Genomic DNA, 27388 nt, shown 5'->3' on the forward strand with positions numbered 1-27388 from the left:
CCTGTAATTCTGGAAACAAGTTCCTCAAACCAGTCTCTTCCAGAGCACCCTTACTGGTGCTCCCAGTGGCCCAGGAAGATGCCTGACCAGCTATAACAGACTGTGTAGGGAGGGGGCAACTCTACACCATTTCATCCCTTGGCTGAGGCAATGAGACACATCCCTGGCACCCATGGATATCCCAGCTTCGTTCTGTGAGTGCCTGTGGCCAGCTATGAAACAACCCGACACACTAGTCACCTTCCAAAGGCATCTTCCAAACCTGGTAACGTTCCAGGGACACACACAGAAAACAGTGTGAGGAGAATACCACACTTTTTTTCTAAACCCTCTGTGGAAAGAAGTAACACAGCTTTCCCATTCTGGATTTGCTATGTACAGCAAAGTTATCAATTTTCATTAAAAGCAGCAGAGTGTGCCTCGGCAACTGAGATGCTTGTGACTGATTTTCAGAAAAGGCAGACATTTCTAGAACTCATGCTTGCTCCCATCACATTTTAGGAGGTGTTTTTCAGACAACCAGAAAAGGTGTACAAAAGAAAAAAAGCACAATAATTAAAGGAAACTTGGGGCGGGGAGGGAGGAAACTAGAAAAATCCAGAGGGTAAGCAGGTGCCCAAAGGAAAACAAAGCATTCTTTAAGAGTACAGGGGGGATTTAAGAAGGAAAAAACTGTAAGACGAACTTCCTGAAATAGTACAAACTATCTCAAAAGGCTACATTTCCAGGCACCTGTAACAATGCTATAGGGATGCAGCTTTTAGTTGTAGATATGTTTCACATCTAAAGAGAAAAGGCATAAGGTTTCTAAAATCCAAATTTGGAGAGTTTATTCTGTGTTTGTCTTTAACAAAGTTCACAGCTAAAGAAATCTGAAAATGCAGTATCTTCAGATACATTAGGTTAAATCCAGACAACGTTGGTGAATTTCTTTTGGGAGAAGAAGGGAAAAATTGTTTTTCAACAAGATCTTTGCTGAACAGTTCTGCTGCTATAGCTCATCCTGACTAGCATTCATTTCCCCTGAGAACTCCACCTACGGTTTTAACATGTGAGAATTTACTTAATTTCAGGAAATTTAGGTCCGAGCCCCGAGTCATAGAAAAGCGCTTTCAAAAGTAGCTTTTAATAATCCAGATGCCTGAAAAATCGCAAGAAAGCAAGCCGTATGACTTTGAGCTGCTTTGTGATGTGAGGGAAGGCCGTCAGCCCTGCTTGCCCATTAAGAAGGGCACCACTGGGCAGAGCTGTCAGACCTGCAGATCAGTCCATAGGAGCAGGCGTTTGTCACCCCGTCCCCAACCAGCCAAGCTGGGCTTTGGCATTCAAGACAGCAGAAGCCCAGTCCTTGCCCCCAAAGGACTTTGCCTCACCCAAGATTCACTAAGTACACTTTGAGTGGGAAAATCATCCTGATTTTTGAATTCTCACTCATGAGTCCTGAAACCTTGTACTAAAATGCCACCCTCCTTTCCATTTATAACTCTACAGTCTTTCCTTGGTGTGCCTGGACTGCTGCCTTCTATAGCAGCTTTTTCTTACTTTTTCTTACCTGCCTAGACTGCAGGTGTCAAAACCTCTCCACGAGGCTTGAACTTCCTGTGCTCTGCTGCTGGCAGAGCTGCTGCCAGGTTTCTCCACCACCGAGATGGCAGAGCCAGCCGTCCCCAGCTGTGCACGGCCCCGCTGGAAGTTGCTTGCAGTGTGGTCATCCAGCTCTGCCCCTGCTGTGCGAGGGTGGCACCTCTCCTCGGGGCGGGTGGGCACACACACATACTCTGCTACGGCTGAAGGCTCTGTATGTGAAACCCTGGAAGGCTGGTGTTCGCCATCTGACTATTCAAAGGCACTTAAGCCAGTGAAGCTGCAACCTGCAGCCAGGCCAATTTTAGCTTAATGCACTTCTGAAATACATTGTAGCCTAGGAAAATAATGTAGCCCTCCAGGAACAATACCCAGTCCTATAAACAACATTGCTCATTTGCCTGAATGTCATCTGCCACAGTCAATTTGGATCAAGTCTCGAGTATCTCCATTGTAAACTACTTCTGTGCATTCCTGAACAGGAACAGCACTTTAATGCAGTTTGAGCCTTCAAAATAATAGCGAAGGCACCAAACCTATTACTCATATATAATCAGTCAGAAGTGCTCCACTTTGAACATTGCTAATCTCCTTTACTAAAACTGGCATTCTATTTAAAGTGCCAGATTTGCAATTTTTTCTTGTGCCTGGATATCCAAGCGAGTGCCAGTCAGTCAGGTATAGCTAGTGCAGAGCAGGAGTTTTTGTGTGTGCTCTAGGCGAACGAAATGTCTCTGAAAGTACAGGACTGACAGCCACCTTCAAATTGATGTTAAACTTCAAATTCAAATTTTAGATAAACATGCAACAATTGTAGTGAAAGGATGATTTACAAATAGAATCCATCTGATTACATATTAATGCTCTACTCTAGAAAGCAGTATCATTTATGTATAAACGCTTAACTTACGAAAAAGTCTGAAACCGTAGATCTCTCACGTACACGAGTTCCTCAAGAAAACATGCTCTTACTTTTTGTACTCTAAATTTTCAGACTTCCCAGTACTAAGAACTAGACCCACACAGGGACTTAGTAAAATAATGCTTAACTATCTACATCTAAATAATCCTCAGAATCACTGCCCACTTCTATTTATTACTAAAAATATGACTTTAGATTATATGACTTTAATGGATTAATTTAATCCAATGAGTATTCTGTGTTACAATAACCGAAGACCAAACCGTTCACCATAGAGATCCTTATTGCCTGAGTAGCAATACAAAGCATATAACAAACAGCCTAATAAAAAGTTACGGTTAAAAAGCAGTAATGGCCTTATTCTTCAAGGAGTCACTATACATATAACACAATTGATCAATGGAAAAAAGCCATTCTTGAACACCTAATTAATGATATGCCAGGCTTAGGGGAGGCCTGTATATTTATTTTCAGAAAAGAACAGCTATCAGACATTGAGCAGCATGCTAGTTTCTACTTCTGTCTGAGAGAAGGTAACAGCTGGTTAGACAGACTAGTTGTAGCAAGTATGGTCTATGAATAAGCCTCTACTCTGTCATTTTATTTTTCTGTGAAAAGAAGGAAGACGATTTGTGTGGGCTTATCTCATCTACTGGTTTCATAAATTTATTACTGAAATTTGGCAGGTCATCTAGATTCATCTTCCTTGAGAATAATGCTGTAATACTACTGGCGTGACTTCTTTCAAGCAGCAGCATGGATGTGGTACTCTTTTCTTTGAGGGATTATTCATTCTGAAAGCCTTCAGGCTTTTTAGTATTATGAAGGCTGGTATTTTTAAGCCGTGTCATCTCCTTTCTTTTTCCATCTTGGATTTAAGAGCAGCTTTCTCAACAAAGCAGACTAGCTCTGCTTCTATTTTGCCTTGGCAGTTTGCAAGGCAGCCTGCTGATACAAGCAATTTCAAAGACCTCAGAAATGACTACACAGCTACTTTTTTTGTTGTTTTGTCAAAGGAATGGGACAATAGCTGATTCCCTCTTTTATGCAGTTATGACACAAAATCTTAAATCTCATCTTAAAATCAAGGGACTGTCACATGGGCACTATGCTCTCACTTCCCTTTCACACAGATCTCATTTCCTCCCATGCACCAGCACCAGAGTGTCTCCCTTGTTTTCTACGATTGGTTTAATATCCAACAGCAAAAAGCAGTAATTAATGGCAGGAAAAAAAACCCACAAAGCTAATTTCTGGGTAGCTTTAAGCCGCCTTTCATGCAATAAAGGTTTTGTCCTTTTTGAGAATTTAATCACATGTTTAGCTTTGCTTTGTGTTTCATTGCTAGTCTTCCATCTGTTCTGTTATTCTCAACTGGAAATGAGGAAGCAAGAGAGCACCATGTGAGCCAGGGGGGCTCCCAGGGCCCGCTCCCAGACTCCCAGAGAAACAGCACAAAACATTATGCTTGCTGAAGTCACCAATAATACCGTCCTATACGACTTTTCTTCCACCAATATACTCCTGCAAATGTGTGTTTGAAGTCTTTCAAAAACATATTCATGTATATAGCACTACTCCTTAGCTCCCATTTCTGAATGGGTAATTCAAAGAGTTACTTGGTCTTTAGATAGCAAATAGAAACAGAAGTATGTGTGTCTTTTCTGGGTCCCAGCTGTTGCTTGCTGCTTAGTGCTCTGTGTACTGTGGAATAAGTCGGTCTGCTCTTCCGACAATTAGCTCTATTTAATGGGAGACAAGCATCTAAATAAAGTAGACTTAACTCTGATGCCTCAGTTTCCACATGTAAAATGAAGGAAACAAGATCAACAAAAAAATGGAGAAAGCACTGGGGAAGACATCATACCAGAGGGAAGCACTGCAGCCTGGAAGCATGATTTCCAATCCTTATGAACTTTGGAAAAACAAAACAAAACAAAACAGAATAACGTGGTTACCTGGTGGCCTGTGGACCATGGATTGAGCTCAATGCTCTTGTCCAGTCTCCTTTTCCCTGGACAATGTACTGGTCTCCCTAAATTCTCTCAGATGAAGTGAATGGCCAGTCCAAGATGTGCTGAGGAGAGAATATGATGGAGTAAAAGCGTGAGGAAGGACAGAGATTGATCATAGCTTCAGGAAAGTTGGGGTAATTTGAAGAGAACTTAGATACGGTCTCTGTGTCTGCTGCTTATAGTGGACCATCTTCATAATAGGGATAATCCTTGTTTGAAACAAAACCAAAATTATTACGCAACTAATATACCAGGGTAACGTTCCAAATTAGACACAAGCAGAGAGTAACAGTGCTGCATGTTAAATAAGACCTGTGCACCTATAAAGTAGTGTGCACAGATTTCAGAGGAGCCCCATAGCAAGGAAATAATGCTATTTCAAGTGTAACCAGTGCCAGCAAGAGTTCAGTAGGATGGAACGTAAGCTCTAGGCTAGCTCTGCCTTCAATAATCTGCAGAGCTGACTCTGTGACAGATTGAAGTGCAGTAACAGTGTTTATGCAACTCAATTTTGTTCTAATCTATTAGTTTATGTAACCTTTGCTCATGGACATGCTGACTCATAGTTCTCAGGAACCTACAAGAAAAATCTCCTTTTTTTTTTTTTTTAAAATCCCTCCCACTCAGCCTGTTTGCTATACAAAAAAAAAAGATAGTCATCATGCTCTATTTCATTCTCTTTGAAGAAAAATCAGGTTGAAAAGGAAAAAAGGTAACGACTCAAGTCCTAAAAAGTGCCTTTCCCCGCACATAAAAACAAACTCATAACAAACTGAGTAATGGGAAGGTATATGCCCTTTAAATTAGCGTTTCCAACTGCCATGTGAACCATTCAAACTACCCTGTGAATGCCAGTCTGAAAAACTTTACTTAGCTCCTACAGAAAAAATTGCTTTCTAGCACTCAAACGTTACCTTTCTCAGTAGAATGGTGCAACAATACCTGGCAAAGTTACTCTGACTCTTCTTAGCTTTAAGGATTTAATTTAAGTCTTTCCATTGCTCTTGTATTTCTTAGAAAACCTGCACATATACTTCCTGTAAGAAGCCAGCAACAGGACCAGAAAATATTTAGCGTTCTGGCTCTAGCAGTCATAGTTTCAATAATTACTGCCTCAAGCCTGCCCACATCAGCTCATTTTGGTTCTTCCTCCGAGAGTTTACCCCTCGGTACTTACAGTACTCAGTACAAGCCCCTCAGGCTTGTTCGTCTGGCTAGGCTCTAACCTAGATTTGTGAAAGGATTTGAATTAAAATGAACTCATTTTGGATTTTTTTTGCTAGTGATGGAATACTTCATGTTCATGTTGCCCTAACTGCAAGTATTTTGTCAGTGTCGATTGCTGAAGCTCCTAGATTTGTCCATTTACAGTACTCCTGCTAGTCTACAACTCGGGAAACATTCCCTTTCCATCAGCACTAGGGCAGCTCCAGGGAATCCAGCACAATTAGCCAGTATCAATAAAGCCCGGAGGAGACTAAGCCTGTTGTTACTGAGCTGATGAACCCAAGTCGGATTCTTTTCTCAGTTCCATTCATGGCCCTCTGCAGATGTTTCTGGAAATTGGCCAGATGTGATTTACTATCAGCTAGACTGGCTGAGTTGAATACATCACCTACCAGACAAAGCAGGTGCTTCCGAAAAACTATTTCTATGCAGATGCCTGCAGTACCAACAAAATCAGTGGACAATAAGGTCAAAGACGGAAACCTTTAGCTAATTTAAGTTTTCCATCAAGTAGCTCTACTTGTTTAATTAATTAATTAATCAGAATACGTGGATTAATGTATCAAATTCTTATTTGTAATTCTTGTGCAACCCAACTAGACTCTACACAACAAAATTTTGTCTAATATTAATCAATAGCATTTTAAAAAATGTTTTAGTGCTAATGGAAAATTAACAGATGCAAAACAAAATGTCCACCTTATTCATCGAACAGGCTGCATACAGGCTATCAAATGTCTATGAAGATCTCTCCAGCTGTGCTTACAGTATTCACTACATTTGTTAGCAGACGGTCAACATTCGTTAGAAAGATTGTTCAAGCAACCCATAATTTCAATTTCCAATTTCTCAAAGGTCTGCAATAAAGAACAAGTTTTCTTTAAAACAGAGCATACTTTATTACATTGTGGCAGAAACATAATATTTATCTGCCAAGATTTTTTTCTTTAGAATTACTATGTAATTCTTTTTAAGATGCTCAACCAGCATCTTAAAAGTAGTAGTTTATTACTACTATCAAAATTTGTTTTACAAGAGGAAAAACAGTCTTATATAGTAAAGTTCTTGGAAAGATTTTTCTGAGTTAAAAGCTTGCACTTAACAATCCCCTATAACAATACTTTAAAAGAATCGCAAGTTTAAAAAATTTATACTAAATGAAGAACTCAAAAGACCTTCTTAATCAGAAGTATGTTTATAGGAGTAATGTTACAGCAGATTACAGTCCAACAAATTATCTACAATTTCCCAGTTTCCTACTACCCAGAGATTTAAAATTACAGCACACACTAGGGAGAAGATGGCTTTATACAACTAATGAGAGGAAATTATGAAGTTACATACCTGCTAGATATAGGAATGCCAGAAATATGCACAGAACAGCTGGTTAATAGTAAAATTATCTACTACATTATTTCACTACAATTCATTTTGCTTTTGTAGAAAAATTATTTCAGTCTCCTTTGTTTCAGATGTGAAACTCTTCAGTGACACTCCTGGCTATCTATCATTTCATTTCATATTTCATTTCTATGCCCTTATATTGAGGATTCATGTGCAAGTCAAAGACCACTGAAGGCACTTGGAATTGGAAGGATTTGTGGTTAGAGCCCAAGGCATAAGGTGTATTTGGGAGAGGCCATTACATATTTGATGCACACCAGACAGTATCATCTACTAGACAGTGTCATCTAACGATACAACACAAATATTCTATACATGCAGCAGGTCGTCCTTACAGTTTGTTGCAGAAGCACTATGAGAACAAGCACAGGACTAGTCTTTGCAAAAAATCCTTCTACATGTTCATACAGCCTCCTGACAGATTCTGTGATCACACTGAATCATTTATTCTGGCAGAGCCAAAAGCTAGGTCTAGACAAGTCATTTAACTCCAGCGCTGTGCAGCAGTTTGCAAATTGAAACCCAGAAGAGGGAGCCAGAGAATTGTGACTGGCCTGCAATCTCCCAGAGGCTTTGCAAAGAGAAAGGGATCATTTGCGCAGACGAAATAAGTATTTATATGAAAAATCTGTGCTTTTTCCCTGTAAACTCAGAATTTGATCTTGACGTCTTGAGCCTCAAGATCTTGCTGCAGTCTTGCCAAGCTTTTGGACATCAGCTTCTTAGACAAAAACACATGGGATGGCAACTACAAATCTGCAGTTGCCATATCCAGAATGGTTTTGTGTGCGCCCTGCCGAAACAGCTGTAAGTAAATGCAAACAGATCTTCAGCTTTCAGTATTTCATTCCAATCGCATATGCTCTCAAAAACAAAAATCAAATTTTGCTCTCAGTAGTAATTGTGTAGTCCTATAAAGCTGTACTAGTTAAGGCTATGTAATTGCTACACTTCACAAATATTTGTGATTTCATGCTTTCCTGCACTTCACCCAAATCTCATGATGCATTCCTGCCTAGAGACAAGTTTGCCTGCTCAGCAATCCCTCCCCATTTGTTTTTACAGTTCTCATTGGTTGTTTACATTACATTAGGTTTGGCCTAAATCCATTCTTTATTCCAGAGGGAGACTAAGGAAATATTACACAAAATAAAAACCAGTCTTGCCTTAGAACAATGTTTGTTGTTCACACTACAGCTGCATGAACAGTTCAGATTGCATGTGTACAGAAGTGGTCTCCCAAGGCCCTCCTCAAAGTTAAGATCAGTATTACCAAGACTAAGTGGTTTATAAAACCAGGACAAAAAGCCAGGCATCGGCCTAAAAAGCTTTAAAGCCATGCAAACCAGAGTTTCACAAGTAGTCATCTTTGCGGGGGAAAAAAAAAGAAAATTCACAGGCGTGTGCATAACTTTGAGAATTTGGAGCTTATTAAAAAGTCTTTTTAAAGGAACATTTTGTATTGTTTTGTTCTTAAAACGGCAACAGCTGCTGACTTTCTTAATCAGTGCAATTTACACTCACAGAAAAATATCAGGAGAACATGTTTCAGCAAAAGCAGGCTTGATATTGCTGAAATTCCAATCGTAAAACACAGGAACGAAAAGCCATTTAAACAAATAAAAGGTCATATCTTTTGCATTCTGTTCCATAAAGGGAAAAAAAAATCTCACCTTTAAGAACTTTGTTGTTACGTTGATTCACAGTGAAGTACAACTTTGGACAGGAGGTGGTGCTACAGCTTACATAAATATTATGATTAGGAAACATCTATAATTAAAGTGTACTAAGACCAGAAAGAAAAGGCAGAAAATAAACATCCTGAGTTCTGCAGAAGTGCTGATATGTGGAATTTACTTACGCATACTTTCATATCTGTAGATATATTACAGTGCTGCTGAAAAGATTTGTAAGAAAGCCTTAAAGGAAAAAAAAAAAAAAAAAAAAGAATATGTTACCCTTACATCTGTGAGGGACTTCAATACCTAGCAGAAGAGGACGAACAGTTTTTGTGTGCCCACAGGTTCCAGTGATCCCTTCTGCTTCAGCAGGAAGCAGACAGGAAAGACGCAGCCAGGCAGAGGACCCGTGACAGCGCAGAAAGCTCTCTGCCTGCCTCTCAGGGAAGAATATCAAGGTTAGCTACAGTATCAGGGGTTTTACTGGGCTCAAGATGAAATACCAAAGAAGGACCCCAAGGCCCTTTACTAGGTTAATATCATATTTTATTCTGCTCTCTCTCTCTCCAGGTTCTTATATGAGCACCAAACACGGTAGCTTTTGAATATGTTTTCCTGCCCTCCGCTTTGGCCCTGCCTCTGTTCCCAGCTGTACCCATCAGAATTTCATACACGTTATTTTACTGGGAGCGCTGTTCTGGACTCTAATATGCGACACTCTGGGAGAAAGACAACAACATTCAACAGTAAAACAGAGAAAACAATTCTGGCAGGCTAACCCCCTTCTGGATTTCTTCACTCTCACATTCCCAGCTTTTCTTTTGAAAGCAGTTAACAGGTGGCTCCTAGAACAGATCCGCTTAAGGGATGTTTTATGACAGACTAGAGTTTTCTTTCACATTTTCTTTTCTGAAATAATCAAATGTCTGTAGCCTGGCAAAGCTAAGAAGTAGGCGTCAATTCAAGGCCAGGAGTAGACTGTGGGAGAAATTCTTATCTCAGTTACACAAGTGTAAATCTGGAGTGACTCCAGTTATTAAACAATCTATAAAATAAGGATAACAATAACTATTTCAAAAAGCTTTTGTGAAGGTTAACTACCAGTAATTAATGCTGGTACAGAATTCAGGAGCCTGGGAATGAAAAGCTCTATAGAAATTTTAAGTACTCTTATTATTTCAGCCATTCATAATTATACCTCTTGATCTAATCTATTTATTGTACTTAGGATGTCCATCAATACTCCATGCAGATCCTAATCTATTATGTCCCTAGCTGATTCACTAGGCTCAGTAAAACTAGTCCTATTTTAATTGGGAAAAAAAAATCTACCTTTTTCTAGAAGCCTTTTTCTAGTCTTAGAGGCCATCCACGGGAAAGTCAAATTTTACGAATATAATAAATGGGGAAAGAAGGTAGCAGAATTTGGATATATTTTATGCAAAATGCCTAGATTTAAAAATCATTCTATGGCTGCTAAGTTGGACTAAAATTAACCTTTTGTATAATATAATCTGTTGTAATTTTAAGAATATTCATAAACTACAATAGGAATTCAATTTTAGAGGGAAACTGTCAACTGAATTATGCTAATTAGTAATTAGTTAGAAAGATCTACTGATGCTTGTGATTTTACAGCTCTGACTTCCTTAAATATTTCTCTATCCTCTGTTGTGAGGTTAAGTAATTAATTACTTAAACAACGTCAAGTAATTATATTTAATGAACCTGACTATAAACACGATGGTAAAAAACACTGAATAAATATTTCACAAAAATATACAATTTAAGAAATACATAGATTTCAATTTCACCCATTCCAGCATAAGTAATATCGTAAGCTAAAGATCCAAACAGACATGTAACTGAAGTTACTGTCTCAGGAGCACAGTAGTGATTGTGTTTAAATTAACATTTCAGAAAACTGTTTCACAACAGAATATGCTTTAGATTGAGCATATCAACATTTAAAATCAATTCCTTAAGAAATGATAATGCACTTTCGGCTCCATTTTTTATTTTTCAGATGGTTTAGGAGTAACATTTCTGCAGCTGTTCAGGCTTACCTTTTCCAACACCCCTGCTCCAGGAAGCATGCCTGCCTTTTTCGCATCCATTTCAGCTGTGCTGAAGCTAGAAGAGAGCCTCCACCACAGCAGTCACAAAAATGGTGTCATCGTTCCAGGGTATCAAACAGAAAGACCAGCAAAGCAAGGAAACCGCCTGTATGCAAAGTGCTGTCAAAAACACAGTACAAACTGCGGCGTTTGGTATCTCTCCAGGATCATGAGATAACGTTATCTCATGAGAAGGTATATTTTTGCAAAGATGACAAGAATGTGCCAGAATTACAAACCAGAAGGTAAATGAAAAGAAATATTTAAGAAATATATACTATTATTTTGGGGCCAAATTCACAACTTGTGAATGGTTGCCAACACTACAAAAATTACTAAAAATGTGGGGAGAATGTAGGGTGCTCCTTACCCCATATTCCAAAGCTAGAAAGTCTTGGTGATTATTTTGAAGCACACTAAACCTAACTTGGTGGTTACAAAGGGAGTATTTACATGACCATTTAAAGGCCTAAGGTTTTACTGTAAGAAATGAGACCCAGATCTGCAAACAGTAAGAAGCATATTATTATTGTACAAAAAATGTGCCAGGGATTTTACAGAATGTTTACAGGACAATATCTAGGTCCACAAAATATTAAACTTCTCAGCTTGCTCTCAGCTTTTCCACAGAGAAACCTTTTCTTAGAAAACATAACCATTTTTCATACACAACAGTTGAGCAACTTCACTAAGTGAATACAACATCTGCTGAGAAGCAGAGCGTGAGAATCAACTCTGGCCAGCTAAGGCCATGTTTGCAGAATACATTTTTAGTCAAAACAATAGCTTATATTTGAAATGAACAGACTTGTTAAAATGCAGGAGAAGCAGAACTCAGGTAGAAAGCCTCTTAAGGAGTTTCCAAAATTCTCTGATACAACAGTGAAATTGCAGTATGTGAATACAAACAGATCGGCTTAAAAAATAAAAATAAAAACAAAATTCCCCCACATAAACCCACACACCTTGAACTTAAAGCTGGCGATTTAAAATAATGAAGAAAATCGTATCTTGCTCCTAGCTGGAACCATAACCAGATACACAGTGGGCACACAGGAACATCCTTCATCTGCCAGCCATCCTTCTCAAGGGAGTTCAAGTACCTGCTGGAAGCAGACACATCCAGACATGTGGCAGTCAGTAGTTGTATGCTTATTTTAAAATTAGTTTATCTTATTTCCTTCAACATATAATAAGACTGAACGTTTCACTGTGGGCTGTCTAGGATGAAACAGCGAAACTTTAAAGTAGGGTAGGAAGGAGGTTTCTATCAGAAACAGGGGAAGGTATAATCATGTCCCTCATCTCCTTTTTATTGATCTTGATTTCTGTCTGATTTTAAAACTCAGCACAAAAAAATTAGAGGCCAAGTGTGTGGAGGTGCACAGGATGGAAACAAAAGCTTCCTGCTCAGCAATGGAGTCATTAGCTCCTTCCACAGGATTTTGGAGAGAGTGCAAACTCCTCCTCCAAGCCCTCCCACCCCATGCATCAGCCCAAAGAAACAAGAGCTAAACCAGCAGCTGGTTATTGCCTCCCAGGTGCATACACTTCACATCCTCCTACACAAGTGGCACAGTTTGCTGTATAGAAAACTATTGAACTGTTAATGATCCTAGCCAGATGCGTCACCTGCTGTGCAATCAGATGTTTCCAGCAATGTTACACCTCCTCACACAGACGAAAATGTGAGCTGAAGACAGGACACTATAATGGAGAGCAGCCAGTCATTGCCTTGCCACACACCTCAATTTTCAGTAGTCCTAAACTTGCTTGTAAAGATGTATTCTCAAGAGTGTAAAACACTTGTGGTATACTTCATTCCCTTAATATCATATTAAGGTACAGCTCTCTTGCTCTTTCCTATGAATTCATTATAGAAATAGAAATAGCAAAGGCCATTGGCTGTGCAACAGTCACTTAAGAGCTAACAATATATTAAAAAGACAAAATTGAAATAAGGAGTTTTATGTTTTTAATGTAAAACTTACCTAACACTTTTTTTCTTACAAAAGAGTCTTAAAGAATTAAATAGAAAAAGGTAAACCAAACTACATCTTCAGCAGAAGATTTTAAGTGTTATTAAAATAATCCTAGAATTTCATAGAAATTGATTATATTTCATTAGAATCCCACTGATTTAATTCCTACATATTTCTTCAGGTTTTAGATTAAAAGGCACGATGCAAATGCCTACAATACTAAGTCACAAACAGAGGCAGCATATAGAATACAAACACAATCATATTTTAAATTCAGGGTACTGATTCTTCCATACTTTCTGAAAAAAACAAACATTGCCAAGCAGGTAGAAAAAGTGATACTGAATAACTTCCTTTCAGAGCTATGTCCAGGTAATTCCGTTAGTTAATAAACAGGTAATCTCTTTAGCTATGTTTATTACACAGGTAAAACATTAAAAAATCATTACATTTGAAAACACAATTAGGAAAAGCTGTAATTGCCTAAGTAGCCTTTCTATGGTTCTTCATGCATACGTATTTTATTAAAAGCTTTAAATCCTGTGTGTTGTTTTTTTCCCTATAGAAATTTTAAGAGTTAAGCTACTAATATCAAAGTGTGTTCTGAGCGTAACAGTAGTTTTCAAAATCATCTCACGAAGCCAAAGTTGCACAGGTTTTTCTAGGGGAGACAGAAGGTTTATCTGGTACAATAGCTACTCCCCTGCAAATCTCCACCATGCCCTCCCTAGCTGGTAGCTGAAGAGCTATTAAAAGACCAAATAGCAGGATTTTTTTTTTTTTTTAAGCATAGGCAAAACAACATTCCGTTTTCTGGAAACAGCCTATAGAGTCTGATTCAAATTTTACAGGACAAAATTAAGCTGAGAAATACGCGTTATGCAAACATTTTAGCTCCGACCCTTTACTGCAAATTCGTAAGTGACCGAGGAACATCAAATTTGAGCAAGAACGTCCAATCTCGCAACGGCGAGATGAGCGCGCTCCCCGGGCGCGGCTCCCAGCCCGGCTCAGGGTGCCCGGCTCCGGGAGAGGGCAGCCGGCGTGCAGGAGCTCCCCAGCTAAGACTGCACCGGCTTCTCAACGCGCACCTCGCCGCCTCTCCTCGCCGCCCCAGAGGACGAGGATCCCCGCCAACGCGGCCAGGCTGTGCCCAGCGCGCCCAGCCACCAGGCGGCCGCAGGGGCGGGCTGAGGAGGGGCTGCCCCAGGGCGCCGCCGGCCGCTGAAGAGCAGCCAGCGGGGGCGGCCGCGGCCCCGGCGGGGGGATCGCGGCGGCCGTGGGGCAGCGGAGATGGGGCCGCGGCTGTGAGCCCCCGGAGCCCCAGCACCCATGCCCGGTAAGTGCTCTGCGCCGCACAGCTGCCTGCGCGGCGCTTCCCCCGCGCCGCCGCTGCCCCGGCACGGCCTGCTGCGCCCCTTCCCCAATCCCCACGCACACGCGCGGCAGGGAAACCCGGACCAGAGCTCAGCTCGGCTCCTTCCTCTGGGCTTAAACGGCTGTCCGGCTGTCCGACCCGCTTTGGGAGCCTAAGGGAACGCCGCTGCGTAACTTGCAGGTCTGTCACTCGTCGCCGATTTTCCTTCTGTGCCTTGAACACTTTCCCATCATCTAACCGGCTGGTTGTGCGAGTCACAGAGCGCAACAGCCAGTTACTCCCCCCACCTCCCCAAATCATTTGGTTTATACCGATGTTATGTTACCTGTGTGGCACCCATGTTATAAATCTGAGCACTTATATAGGGATTAAAAATTCTGAGGAAGAACTACCTGGTCGTAACTCCAGAAGGCTTACTATAAAGGTTAAGACAAGTTCATAAAAAGTCCTGTTGAGCTTGCTTCAACTTTTATGGCCCTTGAAATGTTATTTTTTCTTTAATGTACATATGTCAGAGTAGAGTCTAAAATCACCAACCATATAAGCATTTGTACTGCTGATACTACACCTGTATGAAGCACACCATTAATTTCTATTACGCTCACTGGCACTAAGCTAAAGCATTTTTCTGAGTCAGGCCTTCTAAAGCCAAAAGACACTGACTACACATAAAGACACACTTGAGTATGGCCTGCAAAACTAAAAAGGCAGGCACACTTAAAGAATTTCCATGCTCAGGACTGAATTTGAGTTCACGTTTCCTCATACTGTACGTTCTTACAAAAGGAAACTAGATTACCAGTTCAGCACAGCCAGATTCGTCTCTGTATTAGCATTAACCCATAACAAACAGGCATTTGTTTCCTGTTCCTCAGGACAGTGCCGAAAGGCACTCAGCCCACCTACAGGTGGCAAGGACAGCAGGGTGCCCCTCGCTCCCGAGCAGCCAGGAGCAGAGCGGTCTGTCTGCGGTGGTGGGAGACATGACGGAGTAGATGACTCCTGGGGAAGCTGCCAGGCAATTCCCGCAGAGAGCTAAGGCAACACACCTGGAGGGGAGCTGCAAAAAAACCCTGGCTCCTATGACTGGAGCAGAAACGGGAAAAGGAGATATGATGGGATAAAGGCCTTTGGGGCACTACGGTCAGGTTAATTTTGGAGCACGTGGTATTTGCTCAAGTGTTCTGTAGCTGAAGGACATTCCATATCACTGATTGCAACAGGGCAACAAAAGATCAGTAATACATACATTTGCAACTGACTTCCCATGTTCCTCTTATAGTCTTAATCAATAAGTTAAATGACATCAAACTACTTTTCTGAGCTCTTATTCAAGCCTATTAATAGTGTTGACTGAATATGTTGTGCTTATATCATCTTAATTTGCTTGTACTGTTATACACACAGGTGACTTAACTGCAAGGGACCTAATAAGCACAGGTAGAAAAAAAGAGAAAGGAATAAAGCATAATCGCAATTAGGCTTTAACAGATGAGCTTATGCTCATATGCATAATGCATATATGCTACCTGTTATTTTCACATAGACAAACTATTCAGATTTTTGAGCACTCTTACTCAAGAGTTATCTGCACATAGGATTAACAGTGAGGTCTAGAATATTTCATAATTTTACATGTATTGCTAGAACACTTCAAACACTAAAAAAAAAAAAAATACTCATTTTCAAACTCCAAACTCTGGCTAAACATATTTCCAGATCTAAATACTATCAATATACACATAACACAAGCTTATTTGAGGCAAGAAAGATATTTTGTTTCTGTAAAGACTGAAAATTCTTGCACAGACAAGTGCAAGTTCTTTCAGCAGGGATTTAAAGCAGGAAACAAAGGGTTCCTCCAGCCTGTGTCTTCACAGAGTTCAGAGCCTGAAGAAAGGAGCAAAGACAAAAACAGAAATACAAGAGGAATAGTTAGAAAGAAAATGAAAAGGAAAAGGCAAGAACATTTTAGAGAGGCACTGACCAGCTGGAGTTCACTGCCTTAGTGATAAGGGAGAAATTTAACAGCCACAATAACAATCTTTTTCTCACACTGGGAACCTTGCCCAAAAGAAAAACAACTCATGCGTCCCTGGAAAGCAGTTTTGTAGCCTGCTCGCCCCACGTTACACCGACTCAGGTCAGAACTCACCTTCCATTCCAAATGTTAAACCCTGAGCCAGAGAGCATTCCAGCCTAAGCCTCAAAACCCTGGGGTCAGCGGGGGACAAGCCTACCCAGTTAGGCTTTCTTCTGGTGTTTGACAAGGAAATGAATCATTGGTGAAAGCCAAGGTCGGAAGCACATCCAAAGCTGCTTCTTATCTAGTCTGTTCCCTAGAAAAAGAGAAGGGGGTGGGGGGAGTCAGTGCTGGTTGCGAGAGAACTCCAGTTCTCCTTGCCCCCACCATTTCAGAGGAGACCCTGGTAACTGAGACAGGGCAGTACACAGTCCTCACCTGATCCTGTCCTGATCACCTGCATGCACCCCTGACTGTGGAGTAGAAGAGAATTCTGCAGTTAAGGCTCTTTTTCAGACAGAAGAGATGCTGTTTAGATCAGTTCTCAGCTGAGATGCAGTCATGTCTGGATGCACTGGTAATAAATAAGTGGTAGGCTAAGACAAGCTGGGTGTCAGGTACAGCCTACAAGTGGTCTCTGCAGTCTTTTACTCTAGCACACTCACTGTAAACAAGCCACAGGACAACAACGAACTGAGCTCATTATCAACTGTCCGCCCTTGGTCTAATGAGAACTCACCTTAGCAGAACTCCTCATATTAATAAACACATTTATTAAGTATTTACTACTACGAAACTACAAAAAACAACCAAAATGCAAGTTAGACAGAGTCTGTTTTTATCTGAAATAATCAGGATTCAGGAAACAGTGTTTAGAAGATACTTAAATTTGTCTTTCCAGATTAGAAAATTTATGCATCCCCAGAAAGAAAAAATCCCCAGAGCTTTACTTTGTTCTTTGTGCCAGGTTCTAGTGTCAGTTCAATATACATGAATAGGTAAAAATACAAAACAAACAAAACTATGGTACCTTTTATGTTAGGTGCTTCACTGTATCTTTTTCTTTCATTACAAGAGTGTCAACACTTCACAGCAAGCTTAGGTAAAATGTTACCACAAGTGCTTCCCAAGTCTCTTGCACTGCAATCTTTGTCAGAGTATCTGAACACTTTCTAATCACTCACTACTAATGTCATACATCTTCAGCTGTTGTGCCATGCCATAGTCCAAAACAAAAGTGTGCATGTGGGTAGCATGTTTCATTTAAAAATTCATTTTCATGTCCATTTTGGAATGTAGGTCAAATAGGCTTGACGACTTTAATGTCCTTTTCTCCTGCCAAAACCTACTTAACTTTGATCCTGCTATGCTGATTTATGTGCTTCTATGTTTGAACAGAGCAAGTAGTTGCTGTTGCTGGAGGTGTAATAGGAGGGATCCTTTTATTTGTTCTCATTGGAATTACTGCGTACCTGCTCTGGAAGAAATTTTGCCTCCTGTCTTCTTATGAAGAGCTCGCTAGTCCTGTCACGACAGCACCTGCAAAGGCCATTTTGCAGGATCAATCATCTTCTGAAATTCAGCCAAAAAGCACAAGGTGCATAATCTTGTTTCATTTTTAGAGCATAGGCTACTGGCCACTCATTTCAGCTTGTCAAAGCTCAGATGAGAAATGATCTAAATACATGCATGTATATAAAAATATCAGTCGTGTTTTCTTTCATTCTTTAGGAAAATGTTTTCTGATACTATGAATGCAATGATTTTTTCTGATTTATGTAATTCAATAGTTAAAGAGATATTGCCATCAAGTGTAACCAGTGCATGGATAACTTTATGCTACCTAGATAAATATGGCCCATGGGCCAGTCATTGCCAGTATAGTCTCAGAATGAAGCACCTGACAACCTAACAATGACTTCAGCTCTGAAAGGAGGCTGAGTTAGCTACTGGTGGAGTTCAGGGCTCTAAAATAAAAAGTTGCAGTTGATTCTTCCTTTATTTTGAAAGATTATTTCCAAATGAGAAGAAAGGGAAAAGTGAGGGATCTGTCTGAAGACGTAAGATCTGACATCCCTAGCTGGACCTTTACGTAATATACAGATAACAAAGGGTATTATCTTTTCCACTTACCATCTCTATACAGCCTTTTACAAAATCAAGAGATAAGAACAGTAAGTATATCCCTCCATTACCAAGTTTGATTTTCATATTTAAACTAGACAAGTCAGTAGCTGTTGTTGTTCTGAGCAGATCTAGAAGCGTTCCATTTATCATTCCACCAACACTGCACAGACGAGACTGGATTAACTTGATGAATGAAGAACAAGTTCAGGAAGACAGTGATCCCGACATGATTCCTCAGTCTGGGCCACGGTCATCATTTCATTCTTTGGGTATGACATAGCAAAAGCGGGACTTTTGGAAAGGGAAACAGAATATTATGAAGCAGGCATGTTGGGGCCATACCATACATAGCAGTATACAGTAAGAGCCCCAAACACTATAGAGTACATTTTTTTTTTTTAATATAAAAATTGGGCCAGAACTTAACTGCTCTTTCCACTGTTGCGGAAATTTGCACTAAGGCACACAAAGCAGTCTCTCATTCCACTTTTATATAAAGGAACAACATGAGGGTAGTCACAGAGTGTCCCGCTGCTGCCTCCAGATACAGCAGAGACACCTCTTGTGGATAAGGTTGTTTACTGCAACCACAAATATCCAGAATTATCAAGATACAGTCACAAGAATCTCTTGAAAGAAAAGACAAAGGTGGGTAGCCTACGTTACTCTCTCACACTTCAGGGAAAAGTAGTTCAAATCTCCTTACTTTATACGATAAACTGTTAAAGAGATTAACATGTTTTTTTAATATAGCAGTGTTTATAAAAAATTCCTGCTACAGTCCTGAGACTAACCTGCTGGTGCTTGTGTTTTGTTTTGTGAAGCTGGAGCTTATGTTGTAGGGACCATTAACCCAGAGCTGTACAAGTTTCCTGAAGACCAAAGTGAGACAGATTTTCCTGAGGGCAGCATTGGCCGTCTCTGGTTCTCCATCGAGTATGAGCAAGAGTCCGAAAGGCTCCTTGTCTCCTTGATTAAAGTCAGAAAGCTGCAGCCTCCTGCTGATTCCTGCAGTCCATTTGTGAAAATCTACTTGCTGCCTGATGAAAGACGGTACTTGCAGTCCAAAACAAAACGCAAAACACTTAACCCACAGTTTGATGAAAACTTTGTTTTTCAGGTACTTACTGTTTGATGAGGCAGATTTTTGTTTGCAAACATTGAGTTGTCAAACCAAAGTATATGCGAAAGTATATTGTGAAAATGAGTAATTTTCTACAAACTTCTACCAAAATACAAGTCATTTTCACCAGAGATAAGACTTATTACTGGACCTTCTGGAGATCCTGGGCTACTTAAGTCTGTGGCTACAGGACTGATCTTATATATGGACTGCACCAAAGATTCCAAGCTTCATTGTCCTGGAAGAATGAAAATGCAAGTTTGAACTAGAGCTGAGCAGCTGGCATCCCAGCAGCTCTAGAAGTCCAGGAGCAACCTAGTTTAACTTAAGGCTTTCATAGCTTTTAGGTTCTTTGCTGTGGAAGCAAGCTAGAAACAAGTATTATATATTTGCGTAGTGCTGTAAAGCTAGGACCCTGGCTCCCAAGCTCAAGGGCTTCAGGAAGGCTTATTGTCTCACAAGATACAAGCTTTAAATTTAAAAAAGAAGTTTGAGGTTCAAACAACTGAAAAATGAATGTTTACAGAATTCTAAGTTTTTGTGGCTAGAGATGAAAGTAGCATATAATACTAGATCTATACGGGTTGAAAAACTGCCAGCTAACTTCACATTTTCCAAATGAGCTAATTCTATTTTAGCTTGGATCTTTCAATTCCTGCATAGCTAAAAACTTTAGGCAGATTAAGAAACTAGACTTTAAATAGTCAAAGGAAACCTCCACCTACCTCTAACACACTTCGAGAAATTTTTCATTTGAAGTCGTGCTGGAGTAGAAAAGACTCCAATGCAATTACATTTATTAACATATTCTTCCTCTTCCTGTACAGGTTTCCAGTAAAATGTTGTTCCAAAGTACTCTGAAATTCTTGGTTTATCATGTTGATAAGCAGAAGAAGCACCATCTCCTAGGCCAAGTTATCTTTCCACTGAAAAATGAAATATTAACTGATGACAGCAAACTAGTTATATGGAGAGATTTGGAGAAAGAAAACTTGGAGGTAGGTACATCCTACTCTGCTTAGCATTGAACTTCTCTCTCTCATCTTACAAGTATTAGAGGGATATAGGTGAGGTAGGAGAATATTGTACTAAATACTGTATTAAATGCATCCACTGTTTTAGGTCATCTAAATAGCATGTTGTGGAGAGGTATCAGGTAAAACAAGGACCTTGACTAGAAGGACTTACCTTGTTTGATTAACTAAATATATATGTTCCTGTAAAGAAGAACAAGGAGGGACCAGGTCAGAATATTCTTCAAATAAACATATAGCAACAGTATTTTCAATTGTTTTTAACAAATGTTACAATAGTGTATACAAAACCATTGCAATTCACTAATGCACCTCAGTGTGGCAGAAACCACCGGTGTGAAGAAGCATCTTTCTTCCCTCCCTGCCCCATTTGTCTGAAGAGAAAGGTTTTCAGATATGTTTGACTAGTGCTCTTCTGCTTCCAAAGCCTCCTTCAGAGCATGGTGATATCCAGTTCTCCCTCAGCTACAACGACTACCTGGGCCGTCTCACTGTAGTGGTTCTGAGAGCAAAGGGATTAAAGCTCCAGGATGAGAGCCATGCTGCCAGTAAGTGCAACCTTCCTCTCTGCTATGAGCTACAGAATTCCTGTTCTAATTTGCTCTTTCCTCATCTGCCTGCCCAAGCTTGCGCTGAATGAATCTCCATAGAAAAAATAAACATCAGGGTGACTTAATTTGTGTGGAAACAAACCATAACTTTGTTACTGAGATAACATTTTGATAGCTCAGCTGTGCTATGCTTTGGTTTCACATCACAATAAATGGTTTGTCCCACATCTTCAGTAACAATTTTTTTTCTTGATCTCTCAGTGCTTTTATGCAGCAAGCAACATTCCTTTACTTCACTCCAGTCCAAAGAAGGTGGCATTTCAGGCAATATTTACGTTCAAAAAGTTGACCCAAGGCCAAGAATTTTGAGGCAAAAGTCTGTAGGGCAACTGCTCACACTGCACAGCTGTTCTGGGAGACAGGTGAAATGGAAGAAAGTTCCCAGCTTAGGACAGCCTGACCTCAGTTCAGGGGATCACAAGATAGAGTCAATTCTTCTCCCTTATTGCAGCTTGGGTTCGCCTGGGACAACCTGCTCATGCGTCCTTGGCCTCAGAGATGTTGAATGTAAAAGCTACCTCAGAATGTTATCTACACAATCAATAGAGGTAGCAAAAACAGATGGAAGAACCAAGATTCAATGTGCCTGCATCTTTAGTGATTTTTCGGAAGAGCTCTAAAACTAAAGAATATAAATGTAAAATACACTCAGCAGCATCTAGAGATGAATTTTCTCTGTTTAGAGCAGAACTGCTAAAAGACAACCAGCACTGTAAAGATGAGAATATACAGCTTTACAATTCGCACAGCCATACATTATTCACTGTGCACTTGTTGTAGGAGAAACAGTGGACAACCAAAAAATCATGTATCAGTTTTAGAAAACAAATAGCTGAGATAAAGATGTCCAGAAAAAAATATGACTAGTTCTTGGAAGATAGCAAAATAACATCATGAAATAAAAGCAAAAGTTCCTAATTTTGTATCACGTCAGTAACTGTTTACAAGAGAGGGAGAATACCTCTCACTACAACTTGTCTCTGCCCAATGGTTCAGTTTTGAAGTTCTACAGCACCGAGAGCCAGAATTCTATTTGTTTCTTTCCATAGATCCAACATTAACCTTCCATGTTAATTTAATACCAGTATACTGCAGGTTATTCATTCTAATAAGCAGAAGTCATGGGCACTCTCTGGAAGGAGGAGCTGTCAGAAGGCAATTCTCCAGGATATATTACTAGAGATAACACATGAGCATTAAATGCATTGAGTGTTATTTCATTTGATAATGCCCTTCAAGTATGACTTAAGGACCACAGATGTCCTGGTAAACAATTAAAAAAAAAAAAAAAAAAAAAAAGGAGAGAAAAAAGGAGAGAGAGACGGGCTCTTTTCTAAAGTGACACTAATCTTTGATGGAAGATACAGTGTAGGACAGTAAGGAGGTATTTTTAGATTAAAATTCGTGAGTTAAATGTTTAAGAAATAATAAGGAAGCAAGTAATAAATAGCTGAAAAACAGACTTTATACAGGCAGTTTACATAGTAATCCAGAAATAGTGCCCAGGTAACACAGCCCTGACAGGAAAAGCACCTATTCTGGTAAACCGGCAGCCTCCCAAACAGTAATGAGAGCCTACTGGATCTGTGGAAATAAAGCGACATTAGGATCTTCTCAGTGCTGGATCTGTCCCGACACTTATAGTCTCTCTCTCTCTCTCTTTTTTTTTTTTTTTTGCTATACAGATTAGCTTTAATCAACTGAATAGCAGGGAGTAATAAACACAGTAGCAGCAGGGAATGTCTTAACTGCTTCACTGGAAAAGAACAGATCTTTAGCTAGTAGTTAGGATGAAACTTCCTTATGCTTGTCAATAAATTTTGCAGAGAGGAAGGAAGAATGGAAAATTTCAGGCTACTCTGGATCTCATTTTCAAAGATGCACTGAATGACACTACCATGTAATACTGGTCAGTTTACCTTCAGAAAGCAAAGCAAGGTGTTTTTATTATTGTTCTTCTTCCACTTCTACCTCCTCATAATATTTTCTAGAAGAAAAAGAGAAGATAGATCATTTGAAAGCATTCTTTCACATCTTTTCCTTTAATTTTCAAAAAAATTCCTTAGCAGCCATTGGAAAACCTTTTGCTTAAGGACTGTTTGAATAGGAGACTGCTGCTCCTCCAAAGAGATTCAGTTTTATCAGAAACTTATCTGATCCAAGTGCCAGCTGTTGCTGTAAAACGTGGTCCAGCCCTCACAGCCTCCTTTGTGTTGGAGTGAATGACCATGTGATCAAACATATGAAATTAATACCAATCCAACAAACTAAGCCTTCAAAGACAATCTTCATTAGATGGAAGGGAAGACACAAATGTGATCAAGGATGCAGGGTAGAAGTAGGACTGCTCCTTTCAGCGACAGCTCATAAACTGGGAAAGTGCACTGCAGTCTAAATACTTTGTGTTCTCCCGAATTCATGTTATACATTGCCTTATTGCCTTAGGTTTCTTGAATCCTTCATAATCTAATGCTATAACTATTATTGACCCTTAAAAGTCTGAAATTGCCTTCAGCCTCTGCTCTCAAATGCCTGTGATGTATTTTCTTTTTGATTTCTTTTTTTTTTCCTTTTTTAATCCAAGGTATATATGTCAAAGTCTCACTAATGAACCATAATAAATTCATCAAAAGTAAAAAGACAGCAGCTGTTATGGGATCCCTCAGTCCAGTGTATAATGAAACCTTCAGCTTCAAGGCAGATCAGACAGAACTGGATACTGCAAGCCTGAGTCTATCCGTGTTCCAGAATATCGAGGGAGACAGTAAGATAAAGTTACATTTAAGATATCATAAATCTCACATATTTCAGAGTTATTTTAAACCCGTGAGAAATTCATTCCTTTTCAGCAGTAATCATTAAAAAAAAGAAAATCAAAGTAGTTTGGGGTATTTTACAGCCTGTTTCTTTAAAAAGTAGAACAACTTACTTGCAGTAGGTATGTCTGTCTTTCAAAGGCTAAAGATTAAACATAAGACACGACTATGTAGACTAGTCACTGTCCCTATATATGAGCAGCTATACTTTTATTTCATTTTGGTATCCCCTAAGGAAATAAGCTTACGCAATTATGTTCTGTGAACATTTGTGTGTATAGCCCGCAACCCACAAATTCTGAAGAAATTAACCATTCTTAATCAAATTTGAAAGAGGAAAAGAAGTTTTAATTTTCACAATAGTTTACATAATGAGATAGAGGAAAGAGACATTACAAGCATTGCCTTTTCCTGGCAGAAAACCTGATGCTTGAAGTCACTTGTTACCAATTGCTGGAAATTTCATTAAGGAGGTCTGCTATGAGAGCAAATCAGAATTCAATGTTTCTGCTGTCATAAAGCAATCATCTCTTCCTGCAGTGCAAATATAATCTCTATAATAAAACATTATTTTTGGACTCACATACCCTTAAAGAAAATTTTTTAGGTGAGATTCCTGGCAGGTTTTTTGAGGCTTGACAAAGACTTGTACTAAGATCAATAATCAAATCTTTCATCATTTGCACTTGCAGACACACAAATGCTTTACATTCTGAAGTTCATGTAAGACAAGTTAAAATTATTTTCCTCATCTGCAGCTGAAAAGTTCAGACAAGGAGAAATGCTCTACTCATTGGAAGAGGTTGGTCAATGTAAGAGCATGAAATAGATCCCACATACTGTGGCTCCCAGCTGCTGCTCCAGTAACTAAGTGTATTTTTTCCCAAGCAAGAGCACTATCTGAATCCTACAAAGGTTGCTGCTGCCCAAAACTAGGGCACAGTTCCACAATAAACTTGAGGTAGAGTCTGGGCAGATAAGGATCTGTGCACTTTACATTGATTCTCATTTAGAGTGTAGGCAGAGTAAGCCTAAACTGACTAAATACTTACTACAGTACTTCCATAGCACGTAGACACTAGGGGAACTTGAGATCTAGAGTGAATTCCTTAACGAAAACTTTGGTTTGGAAATAACTTCACAACATGCATCTCAGAAATAAAGGCTAATATTCTAACTTTAGGTGAGGATTCAACAGAAGCTGATCACTATCTGCTTTCTTTTTCCCCCCAGAAACGCACCTGTTGGGGCGTGTAGTAGTTGGGCCCTTCATGTACACTCGGGGCAAAGAACTAGAACACTGGAATGAGATGATCAGCAAGCCCAAGGAACTGGTTAAAAGATGGCATGCTCTCTGCCACAGCACTTAAGTGCCATTACTCTGAGGACAAAAAAAAAAAAAAAAAAAAAAAAAAAAATCCCTCCAACCTTAATATGGAGAAGCTCTCACTGTCTTTCAAAATCTAATGATAAATGGTGCAAAATCTTTGACCGTTTAATGCTCCCAACTGGACAAGAACATAACAAGGTAACATTTTTCCTTCCCCAAATACAAACAGAAGACTTGGTCCCTGGTATGCTGGAACTCTTATCTTCCCTCTCTCTCTTCAAAGCATTTTTCCATTTTAATTAGTACATAGCAGAGCAAAGAAAGCAGGAAAACATAAATATGATCTCCCATGTTTTTTTGTCTAGTGGACAACAAATGCTGCTGTGATTTGAATGGAACACAAAATAACCTAAGAATAGTCAATTATGATATAAGGCCTAACAGCCTAGTGCACTGCATCACCATGGATAGACTGGATTCACCAAAACAGATGGAGGTCCACTAAGCATGGAACTGTCAAAACACTGTCAAAGTCCAAAATACGTTGAGCAAATGTTAAATAGTTGCAATGTATTTAAAATAGCACTACATTTAAAACCTCTTTCAAATACGAATGATGGAAAACACTGAGTGGATATTATTCAAATACCTATAAGCACCTGTTCATGCCCCTCAGCACAGCTTACTTCTTCCAGTAATTCAGTTAGCTATTCTCAGCTGACCCCAACATACAACATTTCGCTGACACTGACAGAGAAACAAAAAAGAAGTCCTTAAGGCAGAAATGACTCGAGGCTTGCAGGAGTATTGGAGTACTCAGGGGAAGTGTCACTAGGTGCCTGCCCTGTCCTTACAGTTTTCCCCAAATACATGCTTTTTACCTGTGCAAGATACAGAACATGAGTGACAAGGATCTTGGGTTTCACCTAGGATGGCCACTCTTACACGGAAAATCTGACCAATTAGCTTAAGCCCCTATGGCACAAATCTGTTTCAGTGGTAGAGTTTTCTTCATTAAGTAAATAATTTTTTCTGTGAAATAATTCAGAGCAATCATCTTTAATCAAAATAAGAGAAATAGGACTTTTCTTCTTCTTGATTGTTCACAGGGGACCTGAACTCTGCACCTTTCACACCCTGCAGTCATAAACCAGATAAACAGACTATTGCAATGGAACATTTTGTACAAGTATGCTCCAAGAAGACTGTAATCTCCACAGCTGAAATAAAGCTGACTTCCTTTCAAACAGGATACAACACTAATTAATTCAATATATTAAAAAATGGGCTTCTCTGAGATTAGAACACTTTCCACTTTGACAATATTGTTATCATCTACAGGAAATACTGTGTATGAGAATATATCTGAGAGGCACTCTAAAATAACAGACTCCACCTGTTCCCCAACATGAGATGTTATATGGTACCCCCATCCTGCATTGCTTAGCACACCACTAGGTAAAAGAAAGTCCAGACTCATTATATTTAGTTGAACCCTAAAAAAAAAAAAAGCTCAAACCTCAGTGTATTTTCTCCAGATGAGTAATGTCAGTGCCCCCAAACCCAGAGTAGTTTTTTCAAATTTTACTCCTACAGGACTACTGCAAAACAGACTAATAGGCAATGTATCAGATCTGGGAAAGAACTATATGTAACTTTATATAAACTGTGTATTAGTTGTATTAGTATGATAAAGCAATTTTAGCAAATATACTTTCTCTGCCTTTATGATTTAAACCATATCAATAAAAATTAAAGATCTTCAAAGTGAGTTGCTAAGGATGCTTCTGGTAGTTATGTTTATTAGTTTGTGCAGGCAGATACATGTAATGCACAATGTCTATTAACAAACACCTTTAAACTGGGAAATGAGGGGCTTTTGTTCACTTGTCTGACTTGGTGTACAATATAATAATACAATGCACTGTACCAGTGTGGTCTCTTTATGCTTCTTATAAAATAATGTTTGTGCGCCCAATAATTACAAGTAAACTCATGAAGAAATGTATTTAAATG

The 27388-nt window shown here is 39.5% G+C and overlaps 2 protein-coding genes across 9 annotated transcripts in view; one reads left to right on the plus strand and one right to left on the minus strand.

The window, feature by feature from the left end:
* Positions 1 to 27388, minus strand: part of GPRIN2 (G protein regulated inducer of neurite outgrowth 2) — a 49249-nt gene that overhangs the window by 19348 nt on the left and 2513 nt on the right. For 3 of the 6 annotated variants that reach the window (XM_062580410.1, XM_062580411.1, XM_062580408.1), the window contains exons 4-10: positions 23146 to 23213; positions 20770 to 20798; positions 20307 to 20507; positions 16464 to 16647; positions 11914 to 12054; positions 10898 to 11068; positions 4465 to 4583 (exon numbers count right to left, since the gene is read on the minus strand). The gene's annotated coding sequence lies outside the window, so the exon portion shown is untranslated. Of the gene's footprint in view, positions 1 to 4464; positions 4584 to 10897; positions 11069 to 11913; positions 12055 to 16463; positions 16648 to 16769; positions 16996 to 17803; positions 17917 to 19252; positions 19284 to 20306; positions 20508 to 20769; positions 20799 to 23145; positions 23214 to 27388 lie in introns of those variants that run through there. The other 3 variants (XM_062580412.1, XM_062580413.1, XM_062580414.1) reach the window with 3 other exon arrangements.
* On the plus strand, positions 14171 to 27266 carry LOC134142862 (synaptotagmin-15-like). Of its 3 annotated transcripts, none has more exons than XM_062580415.1 (8): positions 14171 to 14269; positions 17730 to 17928; positions 18585 to 18727; positions 19283 to 19578; positions 20409 to 20579; positions 21043 to 21163; positions 23811 to 23990; positions 26482 to 27266. In XM_062580415.1, exons 1-8 carry the CDS (start codon positions 14263 to 14265, stop codon positions 26637 to 26639), a joined length of 1275 nt encoding a protein of 424 aa, XP_062436399.1. In that variant the 5' UTR covers positions 14171 to 14262; the 3' UTR covers positions 26640 to 27266. The 3 variants fall into 3 exon arrangements, with proteins under 3 accessions (XP_062436399.1, XP_062436400.1, XP_062436401.1); XM_062580416.1 differs by lacking the exon at positions 26482 to 27266 and adding an exon at positions 25276 to 25425; XM_062580417.1 differs by lacking the exons at positions 14171 to 14269; positions 18585 to 18727 and having other exon boundaries at positions 17768 to 17928.

Source organism: Rhea pennata, chromosome 7, assembly GCF_028389875.1.
Source record: "Rhea pennata isolate bPtePen1 chromosome 7, bPtePen1.pri, whole genome shotgun sequence".
In the NCBI taxonomy this organism is placed as follows: domain Eukaryota; kingdom Metazoa; phylum Chordata; class Aves; order Rheiformes; family Rheidae; genus Rhea; species Rhea pennata.